This window comes from Numida meleagris, chromosome 6 (assembly GCF_002078875.1).
Source record: "Numida meleagris isolate 19003 breed g44 Domestic line chromosome 6, NumMel1.0, whole genome shotgun sequence".
NCBI classification, from domain to species: domain Eukaryota; kingdom Metazoa; phylum Chordata; class Aves; order Galliformes; family Numididae; genus Numida; species Numida meleagris.
The window spans coordinates 16,700,783-16,721,180 of NC_034414.1; the positions used below are offsets into that span (position 1 = coordinate 16,700,783).

Consider the following 20,398-nt stretch of genomic DNA (forward strand, 5'->3'; position numbering starts at 1 on the left):
TTGACTGAAATATTTTCGTGGTCTGTTACAGCTGAAGTGAAACAGCGAGCCACGTGTAATAATGCCAATAGCAATCAATTCCCCAAATGGCTGATCTTTCTGCAGGTTTTTGTTTTTTTCTTGGAACTTGCCACTTGGCAGATCCAGCTCATTTCATTTCATCTTTTTTTTTTCTTCCTAAGAACTAGGAATAGAGCATCTACATACAGTGAGGTGACAGAGTATTAACTTAAAAAAGAAAAAGTTATTTGGAATTCTATTACAACTTCACTTTGAGAAACTAGTGAACAGAGGTTTGATTGTTTAATAGACAAGTGAAGCTCTTCCTCACAGAACAGGGAGCGTAGCAGCTGTAATATTCTGTCTCAGTAGCTGAAAACCGTACTGGATGTTTCAAACGCGATCAACCTAGAACCATTAGGTCTAGCGTTTGGAAGAATCTTGCTCCACTATAAATCTGTGCTTGATTCTATACTTGTGACGTCATGTTTTTGCTCTCCTCTTCATTCTGTTTATGTCTTCAGAACAGTGACACTCAAAATTATACCTGAGTGTTGTTTTAGAACTAGTTTTGGTATTAATAATCAGACCTGGCTTGTGTGCTTTAGATTTGAAGGCCATATAGAGATCTGTCCTCCAGGCATGAGCAATTCAACGTATTCTGTCAATAAAAGTGTTTTAGAAGCCATAAAAGCACGACTTTCATCCTTCCATGAACTCCTACTTGAGCCTCCAAAAGTAAGTGAAACCTTGTGTTATCAAATAATTTGAAGCAAGACTGTCACTGCGTGACTGCGTTTTAGCTGGCTTTCAAGAACAAAGCCTGGTTTGTCAGACAACTTTCAGGCAAGAGCCTAGGTTCCTTCCCTGCCTCTTGTGACCTTTTCTATTCATTATAGTTGTATCTGAGCCAGTGTTTTTTGCTAATTGATATGCTTTTCCAGCTTAAACTCTGTTCAGCTGGCAAATAGCCTTGAAGACTACTTCCTTCTGAAAGCAAGGAAATAAGATTTTTCTTTATATTTTTGGGGTCGGTACTGTTTTCTGCTCCTAAATCCTATCTGGATAGGAAACAAGGACTCTGGCTGCCTCAGTTGTTTGGAACTTGTGCAGGCCTCACGTTGGCTGTGCAAAGTTCTTCTAGACTTGCCCAGGACCGAGAGCCGACCAGCTCTACTGCATGTACCATGCACTCCAAGCATACTAAATGCTTCATTGCTTAAGTGATTTTTTTATGATAAGCAATGTATCCATGTCACGCTGTTGCTGAAGAAATATACAACCAGCTGTATGAATAGATATTTGATCTGTGATGTCTTTATTGTTTTTCCACGCAGTTGTCGCCAGCAGAATTTCAGCTGCAGCGTGAGTCAGGTCAGGGTGCTACAGTCCATTGGAGAAATGGACCCGAGGGTCAGAGTTAAAATGATGATCAGATAAAAGAGATGAGTTGGGATGGGGATGATGGAAAAAAGGTAGTGGTAAAGACTGTTTTAGCCTAGAACAGACGAGATCTCAAGCTTTCAAGCACAGAAGAGTTGAAAAAATACAAAGAAATTGTCTTGATTACAACAAGATGACAAGATACAGACCTATTTTGAATTAAAAGCAAGGTATTTTCCAATGTTTGGAATGCTAAGTATTTAAATAAATCATCTAGAGAAGTTATTGAGTCTGCTTTCTTCAAGCACTAGTTAAATGAGCACCTCTTTGTATCCATGCCCTTAAATTTTGTGTTAGGTAAAGACTGGGCTGCACGACCTAGCGCGATGTCAGTTGTCCGTTTTGATGCAAGGGAGAAGCAATGGTTAGACAAAAAAAACCAACTTAGTAATGTGGAAGGCAGTACGCTTCTGTGTGGCCTGCTTTTCAAAGTATGCTTGTACATTAATATGGGAAGAAAGACATTTCATAATTTTCCCTTGCTCATTGCATAGTTGTTACTAGACTTTTCTCTTAGAGCAGTCAATACTGGACTTCTCTGATTGGCCGATAATTGATTCTGTGATAACAGGTCTCGTCTGGCAGCCAGCTAAAACTCTGGTATAAAAGCTCTGGCACATAATGTGAAACAAAGACCTAGCAGTGCACAGAAGGAGGTTCTTGCTGATGGAACTAACTCCTTCGGACACCACGGATGGAGCTTATTTTGTTTATAACATTAGAACGTAGCAGAAGAAACTTGTTTGAAATTGTTTTCATGTAAATGAAGTCAGGACTGTTGAGGCATAACGTGTGTTTAGAGAGTGTCCAGCTAGCTGTTTTCAAGTACTGTGGTAGTGCAGACTGCAGCTGAGCATGTGCATTAATGAGTGAGAAGTGTAACCATTCCCTAATCCTTTTTGTGGAATGCATCTGTTTTGATATTCTGTAACTGCCAAGCAATTTTTAGTGTCTTTGGTTTTATGTGGCTGTTCTCCATTGCTCCTTGTCTATAGACGAAGTTAAAATAAGCTTCATTGTTCAGGATTGAAAACTGCTTTCCTGCAATTTTCGTGCATAATAGTAATGAGGTGTTCTTCAGTATGACATTTTAATGATTATGTACCTCTTTAATTTTATTTTTTTTTTCAGAAAAGTGTCATGAAGACAACCTGGGGTGTGTTGGATCCACCCGTGGGGAACACACGTTTAAATGTGATTAGATTAATATCTAGCCTTCTACAGACAAATACAAGCAGTGTGAATCAGGAGCTTATAGAGCTAAACAGCATAGGAGTTATACTGGTAAGAACTTCACGCTTCCTGACTTTTGTGAATTGCTTATAAGGTCTTATCTGATCTTTGTGGATGCAGATAATGTGTAATACGGTTTCCAGCTTTTCAACTTGTGTTGTAGCTTCTATTGCATCGACAACTTACAGAATCTAATTTCACTGTTAGATGGATTTATTGGAAGTTTTCATTTTCTTTTCTCTGATCGCTCCTACACGTCTTACTCTCTGCACCTTCATAAATCTCCATGATTCTCTTGGACTGGTTTTCTTAAGCTTATTTTTTAATCTCCGTATGCTTGAGTTTTCAGCCACGTTCAAAGCTTCCCTGCCATCCTTATTCTTTTGCTAAGCTACTCTCTCGAGACTTCATTGTCCCACTTCTAATGTGTAGAGCACTAAATGGTAGCTCAGTGCCTTCCTATAAAGGGGCAGTTACTCTTGGTAGCCTATAGAATTTCTGAACTGTTTGGAAGCAAAATGTTGCACAAGAAACTTCTAGTCGATGAACTCCCTGCTTTTTGCTAATGTGCCATCTCTACTTTGAGTACTTCCCACCTCACACTTCAGCTGTGGCAGGGAAATTCTTAGGTTGACCAAGGTGTTCCAATGTTGGTATCGGTTAACAAATACCTCGCAAAACATGCTGGAATTTATATTGTAGTATCAGAATATGAAATGAAAGCTTCTGATTCTAAGCAGGTAGTTGCAAAGTTTAAAATATTAATATTTTTCAGCCCCAGATGGGTTTAATCTAAAATCTTTCCTTCAACTAACGTAGCTGTAGTTACGTCTTGATCTCAGAGCCTTCATCTCAATTTCTCTGTCCAACCTGGGTTTGCAGATGGGTATTAAAGTGTATAGAAATAGCTAACTTCAGTGTAACTGAGGTTTTATCTAGATGCATTGTCTAAAGGAATCCACGTGCTGTGAATGTTGGAGTGTTCTTATAAGTAGATTTAGGAAAAAAAAAAAAAACCCACACTAAATTCTGAGTTTGAACATGCTTTTCAGTTGCAGATTTCTTATAAGGCAAAACAGTAGTACCTGCCTTGAATGTCAGTGCTTCGTGGTGCGTGCTGAAACAACACGTACTTTACCGTGTAGACTTTATTAGGAATAGCAGTTGCTCAGCTCGCTAGCTGAGCTTTAGGCACGGGTGTCAGCAGTTTAGGAGAGCTGAAGGAAGACGCAGATTCTTTAGATGTAGCTTGAATGAGACTTGCATTACTTTATTTAACACTCCTCCCATCGCTGCGTGTATTTCCACTACTAATCTTGTTTTCCAGGGACAGCAATCATTTGAGTTATGTAATAGGAAATACTCTACAGTGTCTGCACATAAAGTTTGGAAAAAAGAGGAAAATAAAACCTGCTTAAAAGGAAATGAACTAGGAACGTGACTAGATGAACACAGTTCGCAATCTCTCAAACTCAGTATTTGCCTCATGTGAGGCATTATATAATCTCAAACTGCACCTGGATTATCTGATATAGCTTTCTGTAAGAGAAGAATAGAACTAGTATAGATGATGGGTTCAAAGCAGTTAGATGTAACTTTTTGGAAAGCGTCTCAGTAAGGGGAGAAACTCATCGCTGAAGGATATTGTAGATACTAAAAGTCTGTGGAGAACTCAAAAAAGAAATCTGTTCAGGGCCAAGAAGGTCATAAATAGCATTTCTTTCTCGGGGACTCTCAGGGCTGCTGCTAGCAGGAGGAATTAAGTGGGGAGTTTCATTCCAGCTTTCTTTGTCTGAAAGCACACTATCGGTTTCCTCCAAGTTAACTCTAGCTGAGTTTCTATTGTCCAGCATGATAGCCCTTGTGCTCTGATAGCAAGAGAGAACTTTTCTGTAGATCACACTTTTGCTTCCACATTAATAGTTATTGCAAAACTTGAAGAACTTGCTTGTGTTGCTGTTCAAATTAACTTGCTGGAGTAAGTCTTATGTTTGAAGAGACCTCAACTTGAATAAACCCTATTGAATTTGCTTTTCAGGACATGTTCTTTAAGTATACGTGGAACAACTTCTTGCATACTCAAGTTGAAATCTGTATTGCATTGATTCTTGCAAGTCCTCTTGAAAGCACAGAAAATGGCACAATTACAGATCAGGATTCCACCGGGGACAATCTTTTATTGAAACATGTAAGTGTTTTGGGGGGGGAGTTTCTTGAACATTCCTACCTCCCACAGTATGGTAGCAGCTACTCTTACATAAAATGTAGCCCAATTTTACTTCATATAGAATGAAGAGTTCTTTGTCTTGCATTTTCTTAACACGTCAATCCTGGCTGTTAAACCTGAAAGTGCCACAAAGTGGATTTTTGCTGCCTTCAAAGCGAGCATGCATGTAGAGCTGCAAGAGCTCCCTTTTAAATGAAGTTCCTCCTCTCGTTAGGAATTAAAAGTGCTATTTCAGCATCTGTTCACTGCTACAATTCAGCAGCTGCCATCAAAGAGAAGTCAAAATAACACAGCTTCAGCCTTTGGGTTTCCAGCTGGGATCTGACTGCTGCTTCTGAACTTTGAAACCCTTAATCAAAGTATCTATCCCGACCCTGGAACTAGTTGACTTGTAAGACTTGAGGATTTGTTAAAATCAACCCTGAAACGCATCGTGTTGTTCCACTGAACTTTACAGCTGTTAAGTATATTTTGCATTTTATTCCATAGCTCTTCCTTAAGTGCCAATTAATAGAACGAATACTTGAAGCGTGGGAGACGAATGAGAAGAAACAGTGAGTAATTGGTTTTCTCATTTCCTGCAATTGTCTACATACGACTTGAATTGTGAAATGTATGTCTGATCAATTCAGACTGAGCTGACCAACAAATACACTCGCTTAAAATGTTTTTAAGACAAATGCATCTCTTTCCTGAAATATGCAGCACATTAAGTATTCTTCACAGTATTGTTAGTGATATTTGGAAGTACAATTTGCTTGGTAGTAAATGGAACAATTAAATTCTAAAAACATTTAATATTTGGATTAAAGCTTTCACACATACTGAATTTTTTTTCAGAATCCTTCTGTTTCTCTTTTAGTAATGCCTGAAGTTCAGGCCATCCTTCTGGTAGCATTTCAATACTTTTTCCCATTACCATAAGAATAAAACCAAGTCTGTCATTCTTGCACTGTGTAGGATATTACAACAGTCTGTTGAGCCTACCCATCTTCAATTACAGAATCATGAGTTTTTAAGAGAATGGGGGGAAAAAAAAACATGCTTTTCTCCAGTAAGCAATTGTAAATTAATAAATAGATCAAAGCATATTACATTTTGGGGAGCAACAGACTCGTAAGTAGCGAAAGCAAAGATCTCGGCAATGGAATACCTCCTGAAAGTGTGCGGTTGTGAAAGGATGGAAGTTTCAAGCAGCCAGCACTGTCTGAAATTGTGCTCATGTCAGGAGGGAAGACTTTGAGTCTTTGCCTGAAGCGGTATAACGGTGCTCTGAAGGCTCGTGTGTATGGCTTAGGAGACTTCTGAACAGTGAATGTTAGAGCTAACTTGTGAAAATGGTGAGTTAGCTGAGCGGGATGCTGTTGGTGTATTATTTGAGAAATAGTACTGCTCCCCAAAATACTCCTATTCCTATCTGGTGTGAATCAGAAAATACAGGACTAATGCAACTGACCTAAAAATAAGGATGTTGAAATATCTGAAGAGAGCATTACGAAGGAAAGGGATGCAATTAATAGGGATTGTGGCTCAGTTAAATCAGGCTGTCCCACCTATCTTCTATTGTATATCATTTTCTCCTGAGGTTATAAGAGAACTACCAACCTAGATTACAGCCAAATAGATTCTCATTGTTATAGATGCAGCCTGAAACTATTCTTCGGTTGGATTTTCTTGATTCTAATGCCTACCACATGGGAGAATTCATTAACTATTTACACTTGCATGTTGGGGTACTACTGGGAAAACTACTGGTATAAACATTGGATTCTGCTTCTATCTGGAAACAAATGATTTGTTCTTTGTGTCTGTTTTAGTTTCCATGGAAATAAATAGGAAGCATCACTTTCAGAGCGACCTACATAATACCCCAACAGACAATGCACCAGGGTGCTCAGTGGGATAGGAGTGCTGAAAAATATTCTCAACAACAGTGTTTTTCTGAATATTACGGATGCGTTGTCGATTTTGTCTTCATCTTGATAACGCGGCGTATTCTTTTTTTCCACACACAAATGTGAAAACAGAAATGATCCGTTCAGTGCTCTGTACTTCCTTCTTGGTGGTTACGGGCCTGTTAGTCTTCTAGATTGGCTCAAGGTAGTCCAAGCATTTGTATTTTAAATTGAGCATTTTTGAGTACCTCTAGTTTTAGGATACTGCTCTTATGCTTTAAGAACTTGTAGGTGAACTTGTCTGTCTCGTGTAACTTCTCAACTCCGGTGGAATATTTTATAACGAAATGCAACGGCAGAGTTGCTCGGGGTGCATGCAGTTACATCTCTCTGGTGTCTTGCAGGGCTGAAGGAGGGAGACGGCACGGCTATATGGGCCATCTGACAAGGATAGCTAACTGCATTGTGCATAGTACAGATAAGGGCCCTAACAGCACGCTAGTCCAGCAGCTTATTAAAGGTAATGTTAATACTCTACATTTGTTTGTGACTTCCAGCATTGTGTTTTTAGGAAATCAATCAAACTTGAATTAAAAGGCAGATTTTGGATAAATAAAAAAGAGAAATATTTGACACATTCAGCTTAATACCAGCCCTCCTTAAACGTACGTTTAATTCTTTCAAACTTGTCTGAATAGTATCAAAGCTCCTTGAAGTAAATGCAAAGAGATGCTGACCTGCGTAATTAAGGCTTCTTTGCTAGATGAAGTAATCCATACAGATTTAGGAGTATTTGTTTGCTGTTCACAGTATTTCTGATCGCTTTGGTTTGTAAGAGAAAAAGAACAATTAAAAATGGTGGTGCTTTACTGCTGATTGAATTACGTTGTTTGTCTGTTTCCTATCCTAGAGCTTCCAGAGGAGGTCAGAGAGCGGTGGGAAACATTCTGTACAAACTCTTTAGGAGAAACTAACAAAAGGAACACGGTGGATCTGGTAAGTGGTGTTGCATAACATTAGAAAATTGCTGTTTGATTCAGCCTCGTTAATTTTTTTTTTCTTGTCATTAGTACAGTCAGTCTTTCCAACTGCCGTGCTACCAAGGTAGCTCGTGTGAAAGCAGGTGCTGCCAGTCTGCAAATTGTATTGCAGGGCTGGATGGTAGATGTGCAAGAATAAAGCGCTTCAGATCGTGTGGCATTTAAATGTGTTACACTTCACAGGAGAAAGCATAAAAACAGAGCGTGCTTCAGGAAAAATGTATCTGTAGCATGTGTGTCCTGATCGTGGTATTGTATTGTAATTGTGGGGGCATAGAAAGGTGTCTGTCTTGTCTGAAGTTTTTACGTTTTTTGTGTGTTTAAACACTGCTTTTCTGTAGACTGGTCTCTTGTCAAAAAAGTAAGTAAAAAAATCACATAGACTGACTGTGTTGACTTGAGAATCTGCACCACGGAGTTGGAGGGGCGCGTGGAATAAGGCAGTATAGCACAGTGCAGTGCAAGCTGTCATCTACAGTTTGCTTCGTGTAAATGATCTTCCATAGAGTATGTCTTAAGGCTCAGCTGTAACTACTGTTACTTAGCCTTATTTCTTGTAACTACTGTTACTTTGCCTAATTGCTGTCCCAGCTGAAATGACTTCTGGAGTGCTGTTCTGATAGAAAATAGCTGCTTCCAAGAACGTGTTCAGCCGCACTGCTACTTAAGGAACAAACCATTCCCACTGGCTCTGGGTTGGATGATCCAAATCATCCCTTCTTTTCAGGGTAATGGTTCAAACAGCTGTTGCTATGGTAATAACGCCATGTTTGCTTCTGCAAGTAGGTATTGATTACGATTTTTTGAAGGCGAATCATTCTTTTTTAATAACTTTATTTTTGCAAAGACTGTAGACACCTGAGACGGTCTTTTCATTTTCCTGTATTCTTTATTTTGTAAAGGAAGATCTGTGTACAATCCAGCCCTTTCAGTGGCTATTAATTCACTTGTTTAATAGCTCTTACAATTAAAATACAAGATTCAAATCCTTTCTCAGGTGTAGGTTAATGATACTGACATATTTCAGACTCTGTTTGATGTAGTATAACAGTTGAGAAAACTGCCACTGGTTCAGTTTCTTGTTTGGATTTTAACCAGTCACACAATAAGCAAATGACTTGATTGTTTTGTGTAGGTTACTACCTGCCACATTCATTCTTCCAGCGATGATGAGATTGACTTCAAAGAAACCGGCTTCTCGCAGGATTCTTCTTTGCAGCAAGTGAGTTGAACTCTTTTAACTGCATAAGTTGTTCTTTTCTTTAAAAAGAACAAAACACAACAAAAACTGGAACTAATCTTTCTAGATTTGTATTTGGTTGTGATAGAATTTTTTTAACTAACTTAGATGTGTTTTCATGCACATAATTACTTTATCGAGGCCATAGATGTGGCCTTTAGCACACAGCGTGGCATCTTGGTGTGCCTTTCAGTTTTCAAACCAAGACTGAGCTGTGTATGCAGATCCCTGCTCGTTACACCTAAGCCGTTTTGTATGCTAGCTGTCGGGCTGAGCTGAACACAGTTTCTTTGACCTTTGTTCTTACTCGATGTAGAAGTTTGATACGATGAATTCTATTTTTTTTTCTGGAAAATATTAATTGCTCTGAAAGCAAAGTTAGGCTTCTGCTGGGTCTTGGTTAATAGATTTTTCTTAAACATGTTGCCCCTTAACTTCAGTGGGGAAAGGAGGAGGATGGCTATACATTGTTGCATGCTTTTAGTTTAAGGCAAAATGTCAGTTGCTGCAGTTGTCACAACAGTCTAAACAAAGAACCAAGTAAGTACCGCCCTGTGACAGATTGTATCTAGCAGCTGCAGTGTTTTTAACTTTGTAGACTCTTGCGACCGGGCAAGTGTACATAACTAAATCTTCCTGAACTAAATTTCTAATGTGCTCGATCACCTATTTGCGATTCAGTGTACGCTTTTGAGAGCTCATTTGTGAGTGTTTCAAAGGTAGCTATTTATCATTTAATTTAAGAAAAAAATCAAACCTGAGGCTGTAAGGAAGTTTCAGGTCTACCAGACTGAAAGCTTGAATCACAGCTATGTCCACCTTGAAGTTTTAATGCTTTCATAGTATACTACTCGATGACTCCATATTTAATATGGTGATGGCATTTGGAGTGTTTTTGGGATGAGTGATTGTGGAGAACATCGGTGCCATTTTGATGAAGCATGACAGAATTTTTTCTAATAATACTGTCTGCAGTATAAACCTCCTTCAACTCTTCCATGGATGGTGAAAGAGAGGGAGCTGCTGGTGTGCAGTTTTGCCATGCAAAACTGCCAACTGATGCCCTGTACGGGGCACACAACTTGCCTACATTATTAACCAAAATCTTATTTCAGCTCATGCTAACAGCTGTGTAGTACCTAGTCTAAGGCTGATTATGATACTTTGCACGTCTTCTATAGTTTTAATAATAAGTAATTGCTTATCAAGGTTTTGGTTGGGAGTGGTGGCTCAGATTTTGAGAATTAGATTCATTTTTATCTGCTCCGTGGATCTTGTGCATGTAAGGTCTGCTTGAATACCAGCATGATAGGTTGGATGCCATCTGTAGCAGCTCTAAGTGAGAAAGTAAGATCTTAAAGCAACTCTGTGCTTCTCGTGCACCCCTTAATAATCCAGGCACCTAACCTCCAGAAATGCAGGGAGTGCTACAGTGAAGAACTTGAAAGAAACAGTAATTTTTGATCTTTTTTTCTGAGCTAAATAAACTGTTCATTTTGAAGTTGTCTTGTGAGGAAAGTGAGATATTGGACAAGGTAAGTCTTTGATGGGAAATGCACTGAAATTACTTAAAGCGTTCTTCAGCCACACAAATTAATGAATAAAGGTAATTGGCTACGGCTAGGCTACTCTCTGTGGACCTGTAATTAAGGGTGGGGGGAGACCAGGAGGGTACCCATTAGGAAATAGGTGTAGGGGTGGTAAATACTGAGGAACCTATTTACCTTTTGCTTATTTTTTTGTCAAATTTAACTTTTGTCTGTGCAGAATTACACTTGCTGTGACTTCTCTGGCATCCAAATGTAGTTTGATGCTCTACTTCTAATACATCCCCGTTGTTCCCAAAAGAAATGTTTCTTTTCACTCAGATACTTCTAATGCAAGCTTCTGATGAGCACTTCAGAACTGGTGACTTTGATAAAGATGCCTTTCTGCCAGCTAATCCTGGGCTGTAAGGTTTCTTGTGCCATTGCTATTTCATGTGCTGCCTTACTATGGCTCTAGAAACTGTTCCTTCAGGAAAACATTGTTCTTCTGTCCTGCACTAGTGTCGTATCACTTCTTGTCCCTTTCTCAAACATATTTGACCGTGGGATGGAACTGTGTTGTCCCAGGCACACAAGCAGTTTATAACTGCATTTTGGACCCTGTTCTGTACAATTCTGATGTAGTGACTGAAGGAGTTTCATAATCCCTTCATGTTTTGAGCCTCCTGTCTTCGTTTTCTGTTTGTCCCGGTGGCTGGCGTTCATGGCTGCACCTCGTGTAAAGCAGAACAAGTCAGTTCCGCTTTTTTATTCACGCGGAGGAATTTCACTTGTGCCTTTCACTCATGCGCTTTTAACATCCATAATAGTGAAGATACTTTACAGGAAGAAGTGTTCTGAGTAACCAGCATAAAGACGAATAATGGTTTTATTGGGACGGTCAGTATTTGATTGTTGACCTATGTAAGGCTGATCCATTAATTGTGTCGGTACAAAATCCCAAAGTTCTGAAATGCTCTCGGATTTTAAAATTTAAGATCAAAATACAAGAGTTCCTGCTGCGGCCTGGCTTAGCATAGTAACCCTACCTACCAGTGCCTGCATTAGGGTCTCTCGGACTCACTCTCAGCCTGATAGTATCTTACTGTTGGCCTCATCCTTCTATAGCCATCATTTTTCTCTTTCCTGCCTTAATTCAAACTTTTTTTTTTTTACTGTCTCTTGTTTTCTTTCTGTACTCACCTTGTTCTGCTTTACCACCATTTCTGGAGGTTCTACCTGCATGCTGCGGCCCCCTGGCCAACTGGGAAGGCAACAAGGCAGTTGACGTCAGTCGTGTTTCCTGGAGTAGCTTGACCTTGGCTGACTTTACACACAGAAAGAACGCTGTTAAAAATTCCTGGAGAAGGAATACTAACTTAATTCATAGTCCAGGTACACCTATCTGGTGGCATTTGGCAATGGCATCCTTTTTGAAAAAATAAACACAATCTGACACTGCACTGAGGTGTAGGATGTTCCGTAGCCTACTGTGTATGCTCTTCAATTTCTTCTAGATGTTGAAGAGACGCTCTTAGTATGTATGTACGAGCGATACGACTAGCGATAAGCACAGTTCATACTTACCATGTAGCTTAGTAACTCGAGTTAGATTTTTTTTTTCTGCTCATATCCTGATATTCATATTAAGAAAGGCAGCTTGTTCTTTTACCCAGTACGTTGTGTTGTTCCCCTGCTTCTTAAGGGTGCCATTGGAAGGGTGCTGGTTAACACACGGTTAAACTAGAGATTTAACTTTCTCATTAAGAGCTGCTATCAGACTGGCTTTCAAGTCAGTAAATGTAAGGCGCCTAGTTAATATTACCATTAAAATGTCAAGGGTACGGCGCATCCTTTTCCTGTCTCTTATGTTTAGATTAGAGAGACTTTTATTTCTTTGGAGCAAAATGGGCAAATAGGATTTAGAGTATTATTAGAATCATTATATCACTGTCGTTGGTCCTGGGGTTGCCAGGCCTTTTCTGATTATCAGATGCAACAAATGACGTCCAATTTTATTGACCAGTTTGGCTTCAACGATGAGAAGTTTGCTGATCAAGATGACATCGGCAAGTGAGTATATGATCGTGCTGGTTTTCACTATAGTCTCTGGAACTTCTTTTTTTTTTTTTAATAGTATATTTTGCTGTGGTTTTGGTGATGACAAATACCAGCCTTTATTGATGTGATGCAGTTGCCTATGCGTCCTGTCTTCTGGTACCAAAATGCATTTGAGCGCTCTTAAAAAGCCCCTCTGAGCAGTTTACATGGGAAGGCAACAGCTGATCCTTCACTTGAAATGTCCTGTCCCAACACGAAAACATAGTGCTTGTGAGTGAGAAATAAATTACAGCTCTGCTCTTAAAAGCCACGTATGACCGATGAGTTGGCTTTATTGGGGGGCACTTCTGCTTGCAGGCATGGAGAAAGCTGTTGACCCCTCTGAATCAGTGTAGCAGAGTGGATGAGTTGCTCTACTTAAAAGTCTGCCTAGGAAGATGGCAGGAATCCATGCCACATTTCCTGTAGGGGAAAGTAAGGGAGGGCGTCATAAATCTCCCTTTCTTTTTAAGGGCATAGCAGTGAAGATGTAAGAACATGTCTTGGTCAAGTTTTATAAACAACAAAAGCAAATGGAAAAAGAGCAGAACTAAAACTGTGAGAAAAGAATGGGAGTTCTAACTGAAAATGATACTGATTCAATTAGAATTCATGGCTTGGAATGAAAGAAGATGCAGTTAAAAAAGAGTAAAAACGTTACTTGATGATGGTTTGTAGAAGTGTACAAAGGCAATAAAATGTAAGATCTTTGCTGTTCTGTAAGACATGGTTAGTAACTGATGGTTACCTGGAACTTGCACATGCCTTCCAAGAAGCAGAGCTACCTTATCACACCACATAATCTGCTGGGAGTGCAGATGAAGTTTAGGTGAGTGAGAAAGTAGCTCAGGATACTGTTTAACTTGGCTAGAAGCAAGTGAATTTTGGTAAGGATAGGGCTTGGAACTCCTTTGTAGCGTATGATCTTGGTGGAAGGAAGATGACTTAGCGAGAAGATCTTGAGGTGTGTGGCAGGTACACTGAGTTCAGTTCACTTGTAGATGAACTGCCTTTTACTTTAAGTTTATGCCTCTTGTGCAGGAATCCATTGCAGTTTAAATTACCAGCTTACTGCAACTTCTAGGCAGGTGGTAACTCGTGGGCTAGATGGGGGCAGCTCCTGTGGTAGTGCAGCCACATCTAACGCTTGGTCCTTTAGATCACCGGTCTTGCACCTGCTTGGTCTGTAATGCAGTGAGGATTAGAGGTAGAGAGTAGCACATGCTCTCAATTCACTGCTGTACATGACCAGAGAATGTTTTACCTCTTCTGCTAGGTCATCCCACCTCTTTCTATGTTCTTGCTTCCCCCAGACATTCGGTTTGCCTAGTGTTATTTTTGGTCTAAGCCATAGCTGTAATTAGTTTGGTGGAACTGCTGGAAAGTTTGATACGTGAAGAAGTGCGAAGCCTCCAACTTAATGTGCAGCTTGGGGGAAAAGTGTTTAACTTCCATTTAGCAATTGGTTTAAATATATAATATTTAATAATAATATATATAATAACTAGAGCTATTCAGTATTGTCTTCAGAAAACCGAAGTTGATGTCAGTTTTTCACATTGCTGCTTCTTGTGAGGAAGGACCTTCTGTAGAGCGGTGAAATCAATTGTCAGATAAAAGACCTGCTAACGAGAGATCTCTGGAGGATTTAGATAGAGGTGCATCTTTAAAATACTTCACAACTGAAAAAACCCCAGGAACGCCAGACTTCCTGAATGTGGAATTTGCGTGTTTTGTTTCATGCTGGAAATTACTGTCTCTTTAGGTTTCTCACTTTCCTAATCTAATAATGTAAGTAAGGACTTGTGAAAATGCCATGTCTTCGTGTCATAGCATCATCTTTTCTTAGATTATTTCATGCATCATTTTCTTTGCAGTGTTTCTTTTGATCGGGTCTCAGACATCAACTTTACCCTCAATACGAATGAAAGCGTAAGTATGCATTCCTGTACCTGCACAAGAATTACTGTGTCTTTAACTTCTAAGTGACCTTTAAGTCTTGGTGGTGGTTTTTGTTTATTCTTTTATGAAGCACATATAATAATAGGAAAGTAACTACTCCACCTCATTCCTGCATCGTGGGGTTTTTCTAGTATCTAACTTTATTGCTGCTCTTTATGGTTAGTGTTAAGCAACTACTTCTAATTTGTGCGTCCAGGTTCAAGAACAGGCTTGGATCTAGGTAGTGCAGCCTGCACGTGCATTTTAAGCGTAGAAACTGTTTCCATGTTCTGGCAAAACAGTGGGGAAACGAGGCTTCTAGCGTATACATTGATGTCAGTTGAGCTGAAATGAACCCCGCTACAGAAAATAAAACTGGAGTACTTGGTGGTGCAGTTGTGTGGCAAGCTCTTTGATGTCATTCCTACACGCCGTTCTGAAATGTGATGGAGCCTCCCAGCAGTTCCTGGATGAGCGCGCTCAGCGTGTTTGCAGTTGAGTGAAACAAGTTCTGCTGTCTGCTCTCCTGAGAAGATTGAAGTTGTCAATACATTCTGGTTTTCCAGTGTTTTCTGAGAGGTGCTTTTTTTCCCCCACTAGTTTAAGATTCTTTTCAAACTGATTGTGTATTTCCGAAATATTTAAGTAGAACAATTAATGATAAAGAGTTTTTTATATTTTTCCTATATTTAGGGCAATATAGCATTATTTGAGGCATGCTGTAAGGAGCGGATACAGCAGTTTGATGATGGTGGTTCTGATGAAGAAGACATCTGGGAAGAGAAACATATTGCATTTACACCAGAGTCCCAGAGACGTTCCAGGTAGGACATTTGTGTTCAGCACTAGAGCCAGCCCTCACTACTGAGTTCATCTGCTGGCTCAGGCTGACTGTTTGCACAGGCTGCCCAGCTGAACTGTCCACTTCCATTCTTTAGAGAAGTTGGCAGGGCATAACTATAGTGCCTTTCTTCAAGCCTTAATTTGCTTAAGATCTCTGTCCTGACTACACAGTTCTTCCTGCTTCTCAGCTTTTGTAGCTTCTCCTTTTTCTTTCCCTCTGCTCTTAAATCTGTCAGCCGTTCTTGCCTTGGACACCCAGTCCGGTCCAAGCCAGTCTCTACCTGTGTAGACAGACCTTGCTATCATTTCTACAGTGCTACTGGGATCTGAGTATCCACCTCCATTGCCATAGTTGCCCTTATTCATACTGCAGTTGTGGATAAAACTGTATAGGCAGCTGCACTGAGGGAAAGGAGCAACTGTTCCCCAAAACTCTCAGGGCTACGCAGCCTCCATTAATGGCTTCTGAATTCTGTCCCAGGATAGCTTTGGCTTTTCTGACCTTCCTGTGATTTGAGTCCCAACTCGTGTGTGCTTTTTCCATTGTGGCCTTTGGAGTGCGTGGGGCTGATACCTCCTGTACACGAGCAGTTATTCTGTGTGTTGGCGTTGTGCACGCTTAGGTGATGTGTTTCAAGGACGTGCTTAGGTATGTCATTAGCTAACTGTTAATGTCAGTTGTGCTCACCAGGAAGGGAGAGTCGCCTCTAGGGTTCAAAATACATATGTAAGTGGATGGACTGGAACGCCTTTGGGTTTGTTTTCAAAATAAATTGTTGTCTTAAATCGGTCTTGAAAAGAGTTTTATATTTCAGCACTTCTGTTTAGTGTATGGAGATTACTGGTCTAATTCCTTGCTTTCCTTTTCTACTCCCTTCTGCATGATAGGAGTGAAAGTTCTCTTTTTTCACCTGTAAACAGAGTTGGGAAAGATACCTCTTTACGTGACCAAGTGAAAAACCTGTTTTTTGGAGAGGAGAAATAAGGGGCGTGCTGACAGCTAATGAATTACACTTCACATAACCTATCAGCAACGATAGCTGTTGTCGTTCTCTCAAGCCTCAAACTCTTCAGTATTCTTTTGTGCACAGGATCCAATCCCATGTAAACTATCTCTTTGTATTTTAAGTTCGGGCAGTACGGACAGTGAAGAAAGCACTGACTCTGAAGAAGAGGATGGAACAAAACAAGATTTGTTTGAATCGCATGCCAATACAGAGGACAAAATGGAAGTAGACTTAAACGAACGTATGTAGCTTTTTCTGCCAACTGCTTGGAATTATAGGAGAGTGCTGCATTTAGCACGGTGTTATTTTGTAAGAGTTTTCCTCTTATTGTTTTTATTCCGAGTATCTTAAAGTAATCTCTCTCACTGTAAAGTCTGCATGCGATAGAGTATGCAAGCACGGGGAAATTAAAATTCCTTACGTGTCCTGAGTCAAGTTACCATAGTCTCTCTAAAATTCATGTCTGTACTCTTCAAGAGGGAAAACTGAATAGGAATCAGAATGGGAAGAATGAAACTTAATTTACACATCTCATATGCTTGCAAACCTGATAGGTTGTTAATCTCTGAGCATAAAATACGGTTGTTCTTACTAGAAGCGTTTCAGACCAACACTTCATCTTAAAATGTTCTTTTAGAGCACATTCTTCAGAAGGCAAGTGCGTTTAGATCGGTGTAGTTTCATATGTGAAAAATCTTGTTTACGGTGTGTATCAGTAGACTCTTACATGGAAGGTTCACTGTTGTAATTGGCTTAAGAGTCTTCACAGTCAAGTCGCAAACTAAACTGGCTTTACTTAAACTGGCAACGTCTGTAGGCAAAAGCCCTGTGTTTATCTAGAGTGTAAGGAATTAAAAATTAAAATAGAAGGAATAGTTAAGGGTTTTCTTTTCTTTTGTCAGATTGGTGTCGTTGGCATCTGTGTGTCAAACAAGTTTTGATCCATGTGGGTCTCCTCCCATATCTGCCTGGGTTGGAATTTCTAATTGCTAGTCAGAGCTTCCTTTTCAGCCTGTTTTTTTGTATGTAAGTGTTAATGAAGAAAATGTTTCCCTTGGGTAGGTGAAGTATTTTGAATTGACCTATCCTAAATTAGATGCTTTTAAGTCCAAGTTGCTCCAAAATTTAATATCCCAGTAAATATTTTAAAGTTGTTATAAGAGGCTTTAAGCTTTTCTGAAACTTAGCAGTGCTGCTAATGCATGAGATACTAGAGACTGCCCATACCTACGTTGTCTTGCTCATTTTCTGTGTTGAGGAAAATGCGCATAGGAAACTGAAGAAGGGATGAAAAACCTTAGGGTGTTGTTTTTTTAAGTGCAGAAACTAGTGTTGAAAATTTACAGCAACCATTAATGTTAGGTTAAGGAATAAAGTGGAACTGCACTTGTGATCTAATATAGCTTTTGTGTTCCTCGGATTAGTGCTATTGATTTTGCACACAATACTGAGAGTTACCATTTTTAAAGTTCTGCCTTACTAGCAGAATTTCTCTTAGAGAATGCATTCACATTTTAACTGTGTAGAGAATTCATCTGCATGTGCTTTAAAATATAGTTAAGAATTTTGCTGCTCTTTTTGGAATGTGCATATAGAGAATCAGTGAGTTAGGCATATGTTCATTTGCGTTCTTTAAATTGGCTCCTAATGAATTTGCTGATCAATTTTCTAGCACCAAATTGGTCAGCTAACTTCGATGTACCCATGGAGACCGCGCACGGTACCAATCTGGATTCTGTTGGCTCTGATGTGTGGAGTACAGAAGAACCTATGCCAGCAAAAGAAACTGGCTGGGCTTCTTTTTCAGAGTTCACGTCCTCCTTGAGGTAAGAACAGCAGCGATACAGGGCGAGTTCAACCGCTGCTTGGTTTTGCTGGGGTGTACCTCTGCCCACGGCTGTGTTGGAGGTGCTTTGCTGGTAATGCAGAGTGTGCTGTGTTCGAAGGACCCTGTACGTTATATTACAGCATTATATCTTTGCACGATCAGTTTACACTGTAGGCTTTTCTGGTATAAGTGGATCCTAAGGAGCCATTGTTTTAGAGGGTTTTTGGAGAATATTTGTGTACTTGAATATTCATCTCTGCCTGCAGTTGGGCTATGACTTCTTTATTATGGGCTGAAATCAAGGAAGACGTGTATCTATTGAATGTGAAAGCCATAAAATATTAATGATGATTCTGTTTTGTCAGTGCTCTAAACAAATTGTTTTGTTTTTAAAAAAACTCACACAGTTATGAAGCCATGAATTCTAGAACGGGCAGTTCTGTTCTATTCTGACAATACCTGACATACACTTTCTTCTTTTGACTTGAACAATATATCTGTTGAACAATGTATCGGAAATAATTAGGTCCTCTGTGCGAGTATCTGATCATCCCTGTCGCTGTAAAATTTGAGTTGCCATATACTAGCAATCAAGAACTGATTTCTTATCCTGTCAGAAAATCCTTAGTGGATTGAGAAAATGCTACTCTGTAAATGATAGAAGTATTTCGAGTGGTCGAAATTGGTGTTTCAAATTACTCCACATCAGAAAAACTTGGAGCTATGCTGCGTTGTTCCACTGAGCAAACAAATTAGAGCAAAATAACTTCTGTAGTTGCTGACAATTAAGGCCCATGCAGACAGTCTCAGCCGAGAACTCTGGATTTTCAAGGTTGCAAAAAGTGCATCTAAAGAAGTAGCTTAAAATGCTTGAAACACTGCGAGGAGCCAGCAAGAGTTCTATGCCTGGCAGCATCTCCTTTACAAGTAAAAATAACAGCACTGTCGAACGTCTCCTCAGTTGGCTCTGTGCTGGTGGGTTCTGCATTACTGAACTTCTGTTCAGGACACCTTAGCCAAGACTCCCGCAAAGTTGGTGTCATTCAATTTCAGTAACGCTCTAGGCTGCATGGCTTTGAAAGAACAAAATACAAGTTTCATTCTGCTGTTTTTAAAGCTTTTTTTAATTTTGTATTTGAAGCTCGACGGATTCCTTAAGAAGTAATTCTCCCGTGGAAATGGAAACAAACACAGAGCCAATGGATCCCTTGAGTGCAAACGCAACTGGTCTCGCAACACAGCTAGAAGGTGAGTACACTGCATTCAGAAATGCAAATGGATTCATTTCTAATACTTGCACCAGAGGCAGAGCTCCCCAAACTATAAAATTCTGGATACAGAGACTTTTCATTTGGCTCTGCTCTTCTGCTAGCCAGTGAGAATGACTTGTCCAAGAAATTCTGAAATTGTTTTCCTAGTTAAAACAGAAACCGTTGTTGGTGTTGTCTCTAAAAAGCCTTTATACCATGAGCAGGGAAGCTAAATCTCTTCTGCTAGAGAAGCCGTGTGCATGGCAGAACTTAGCTGAGCTGATGCCCAAGAATAGTGGTAGCCTCTGGTCTCTTTCTACGTGCAAGAGTAGTCTCAGAGTGTTCAGATTTCCCCTTTCTTCCTTTTCCTTTCCAAATTACCTTCTCTGTATACACATACTCTTTGTTCTATTTATGTGAAATGATTAAAAGTCAAGCCTGCGTTAATTAATTTTCTGTACGTATTAACAGACAGAACATGAAGTGCAGATGGGAAGTCCAGGAAGACTGGACTTTCCAGAGACGTGCCAGTACTTGGGAATGTACTGGCAAATTGCGTGGTGTGAGACTGCAATGAATTGGGCCGTAGAAAAGCAAACTTGCTATAATCATCCTAAAGTCTCGGTCAGGCAAACATTGCAGGAACCACTGTCAGTATAAATCACTAACTGGCTTGTGGAGAAGTAATCATGGAATGTGATTGTTTTTTCCATAAGCAATCTGTTTTTTTAAAAAAAGTGGCTGCTGCGTGTGTGCGTAACGTGGGTTGCATAAGAATGACTCTTTCTCTGTAATGACGGATTCAAGAAGTGTACGAAGCTGCTA

General features: G+C 39.8%; 1 protein-coding gene across 11 annotated transcripts in view; it reads left to right on the forward strand.

Annotated features, from left to right (window-relative positions):
• Window positions 1-20,398, forward strand: part of PPP6R3 (protein phosphatase 6 regulatory subunit 3) — a 51,769-nt gene that overhangs the window by 22,445 nt on the left and 8,926 nt on the right. For 10 of the 11 annotated variants that reach the window (XM_021403845.1, XM_021403840.1, XM_021403835.1 and 7 more), the window contains 13 exons: window positions 609-738; window positions 2,575-2,727; window positions 4,715-4,864; window positions 5,393-5,457; window positions 7,203-7,318; window positions 7,709-7,794; window positions 8,974-9,060; window positions 12,580-12,677; window positions 14,582-14,636; window positions 15,339-15,469; window positions 16,618-16,736; window positions 18,168-18,321; window positions 19,465-19,571. In XM_021403845.1, coding sequence (XP_021259520.1) covers window positions 609-738; window positions 2,575-2,727; window positions 4,715-4,864; window positions 5,393-5,457; window positions 7,203-7,318; window positions 7,709-7,794; window positions 8,974-9,060; window positions 12,580-12,677; window positions 14,582-14,636; window positions 15,339-15,469; window positions 16,618-16,736; window positions 18,168-18,321; window positions 19,465-19,571 — 1,451 coding nt within the window. The remainder of the gene's footprint in view (window positions 1-608; window positions 739-2,574; window positions 2,728-4,714; window positions 4,865-5,392; window positions 5,458-7,202; window positions 7,319-7,708; window positions 7,795-8,973; window positions 9,061-12,579; window positions 12,678-14,581; window positions 14,637-15,338; window positions 15,470-16,617; window positions 16,737-18,167; window positions 18,322-19,464; window positions 19,572-20,398) is intronic. The other variant, XM_021403846.1, reaches the window with a different exon arrangement.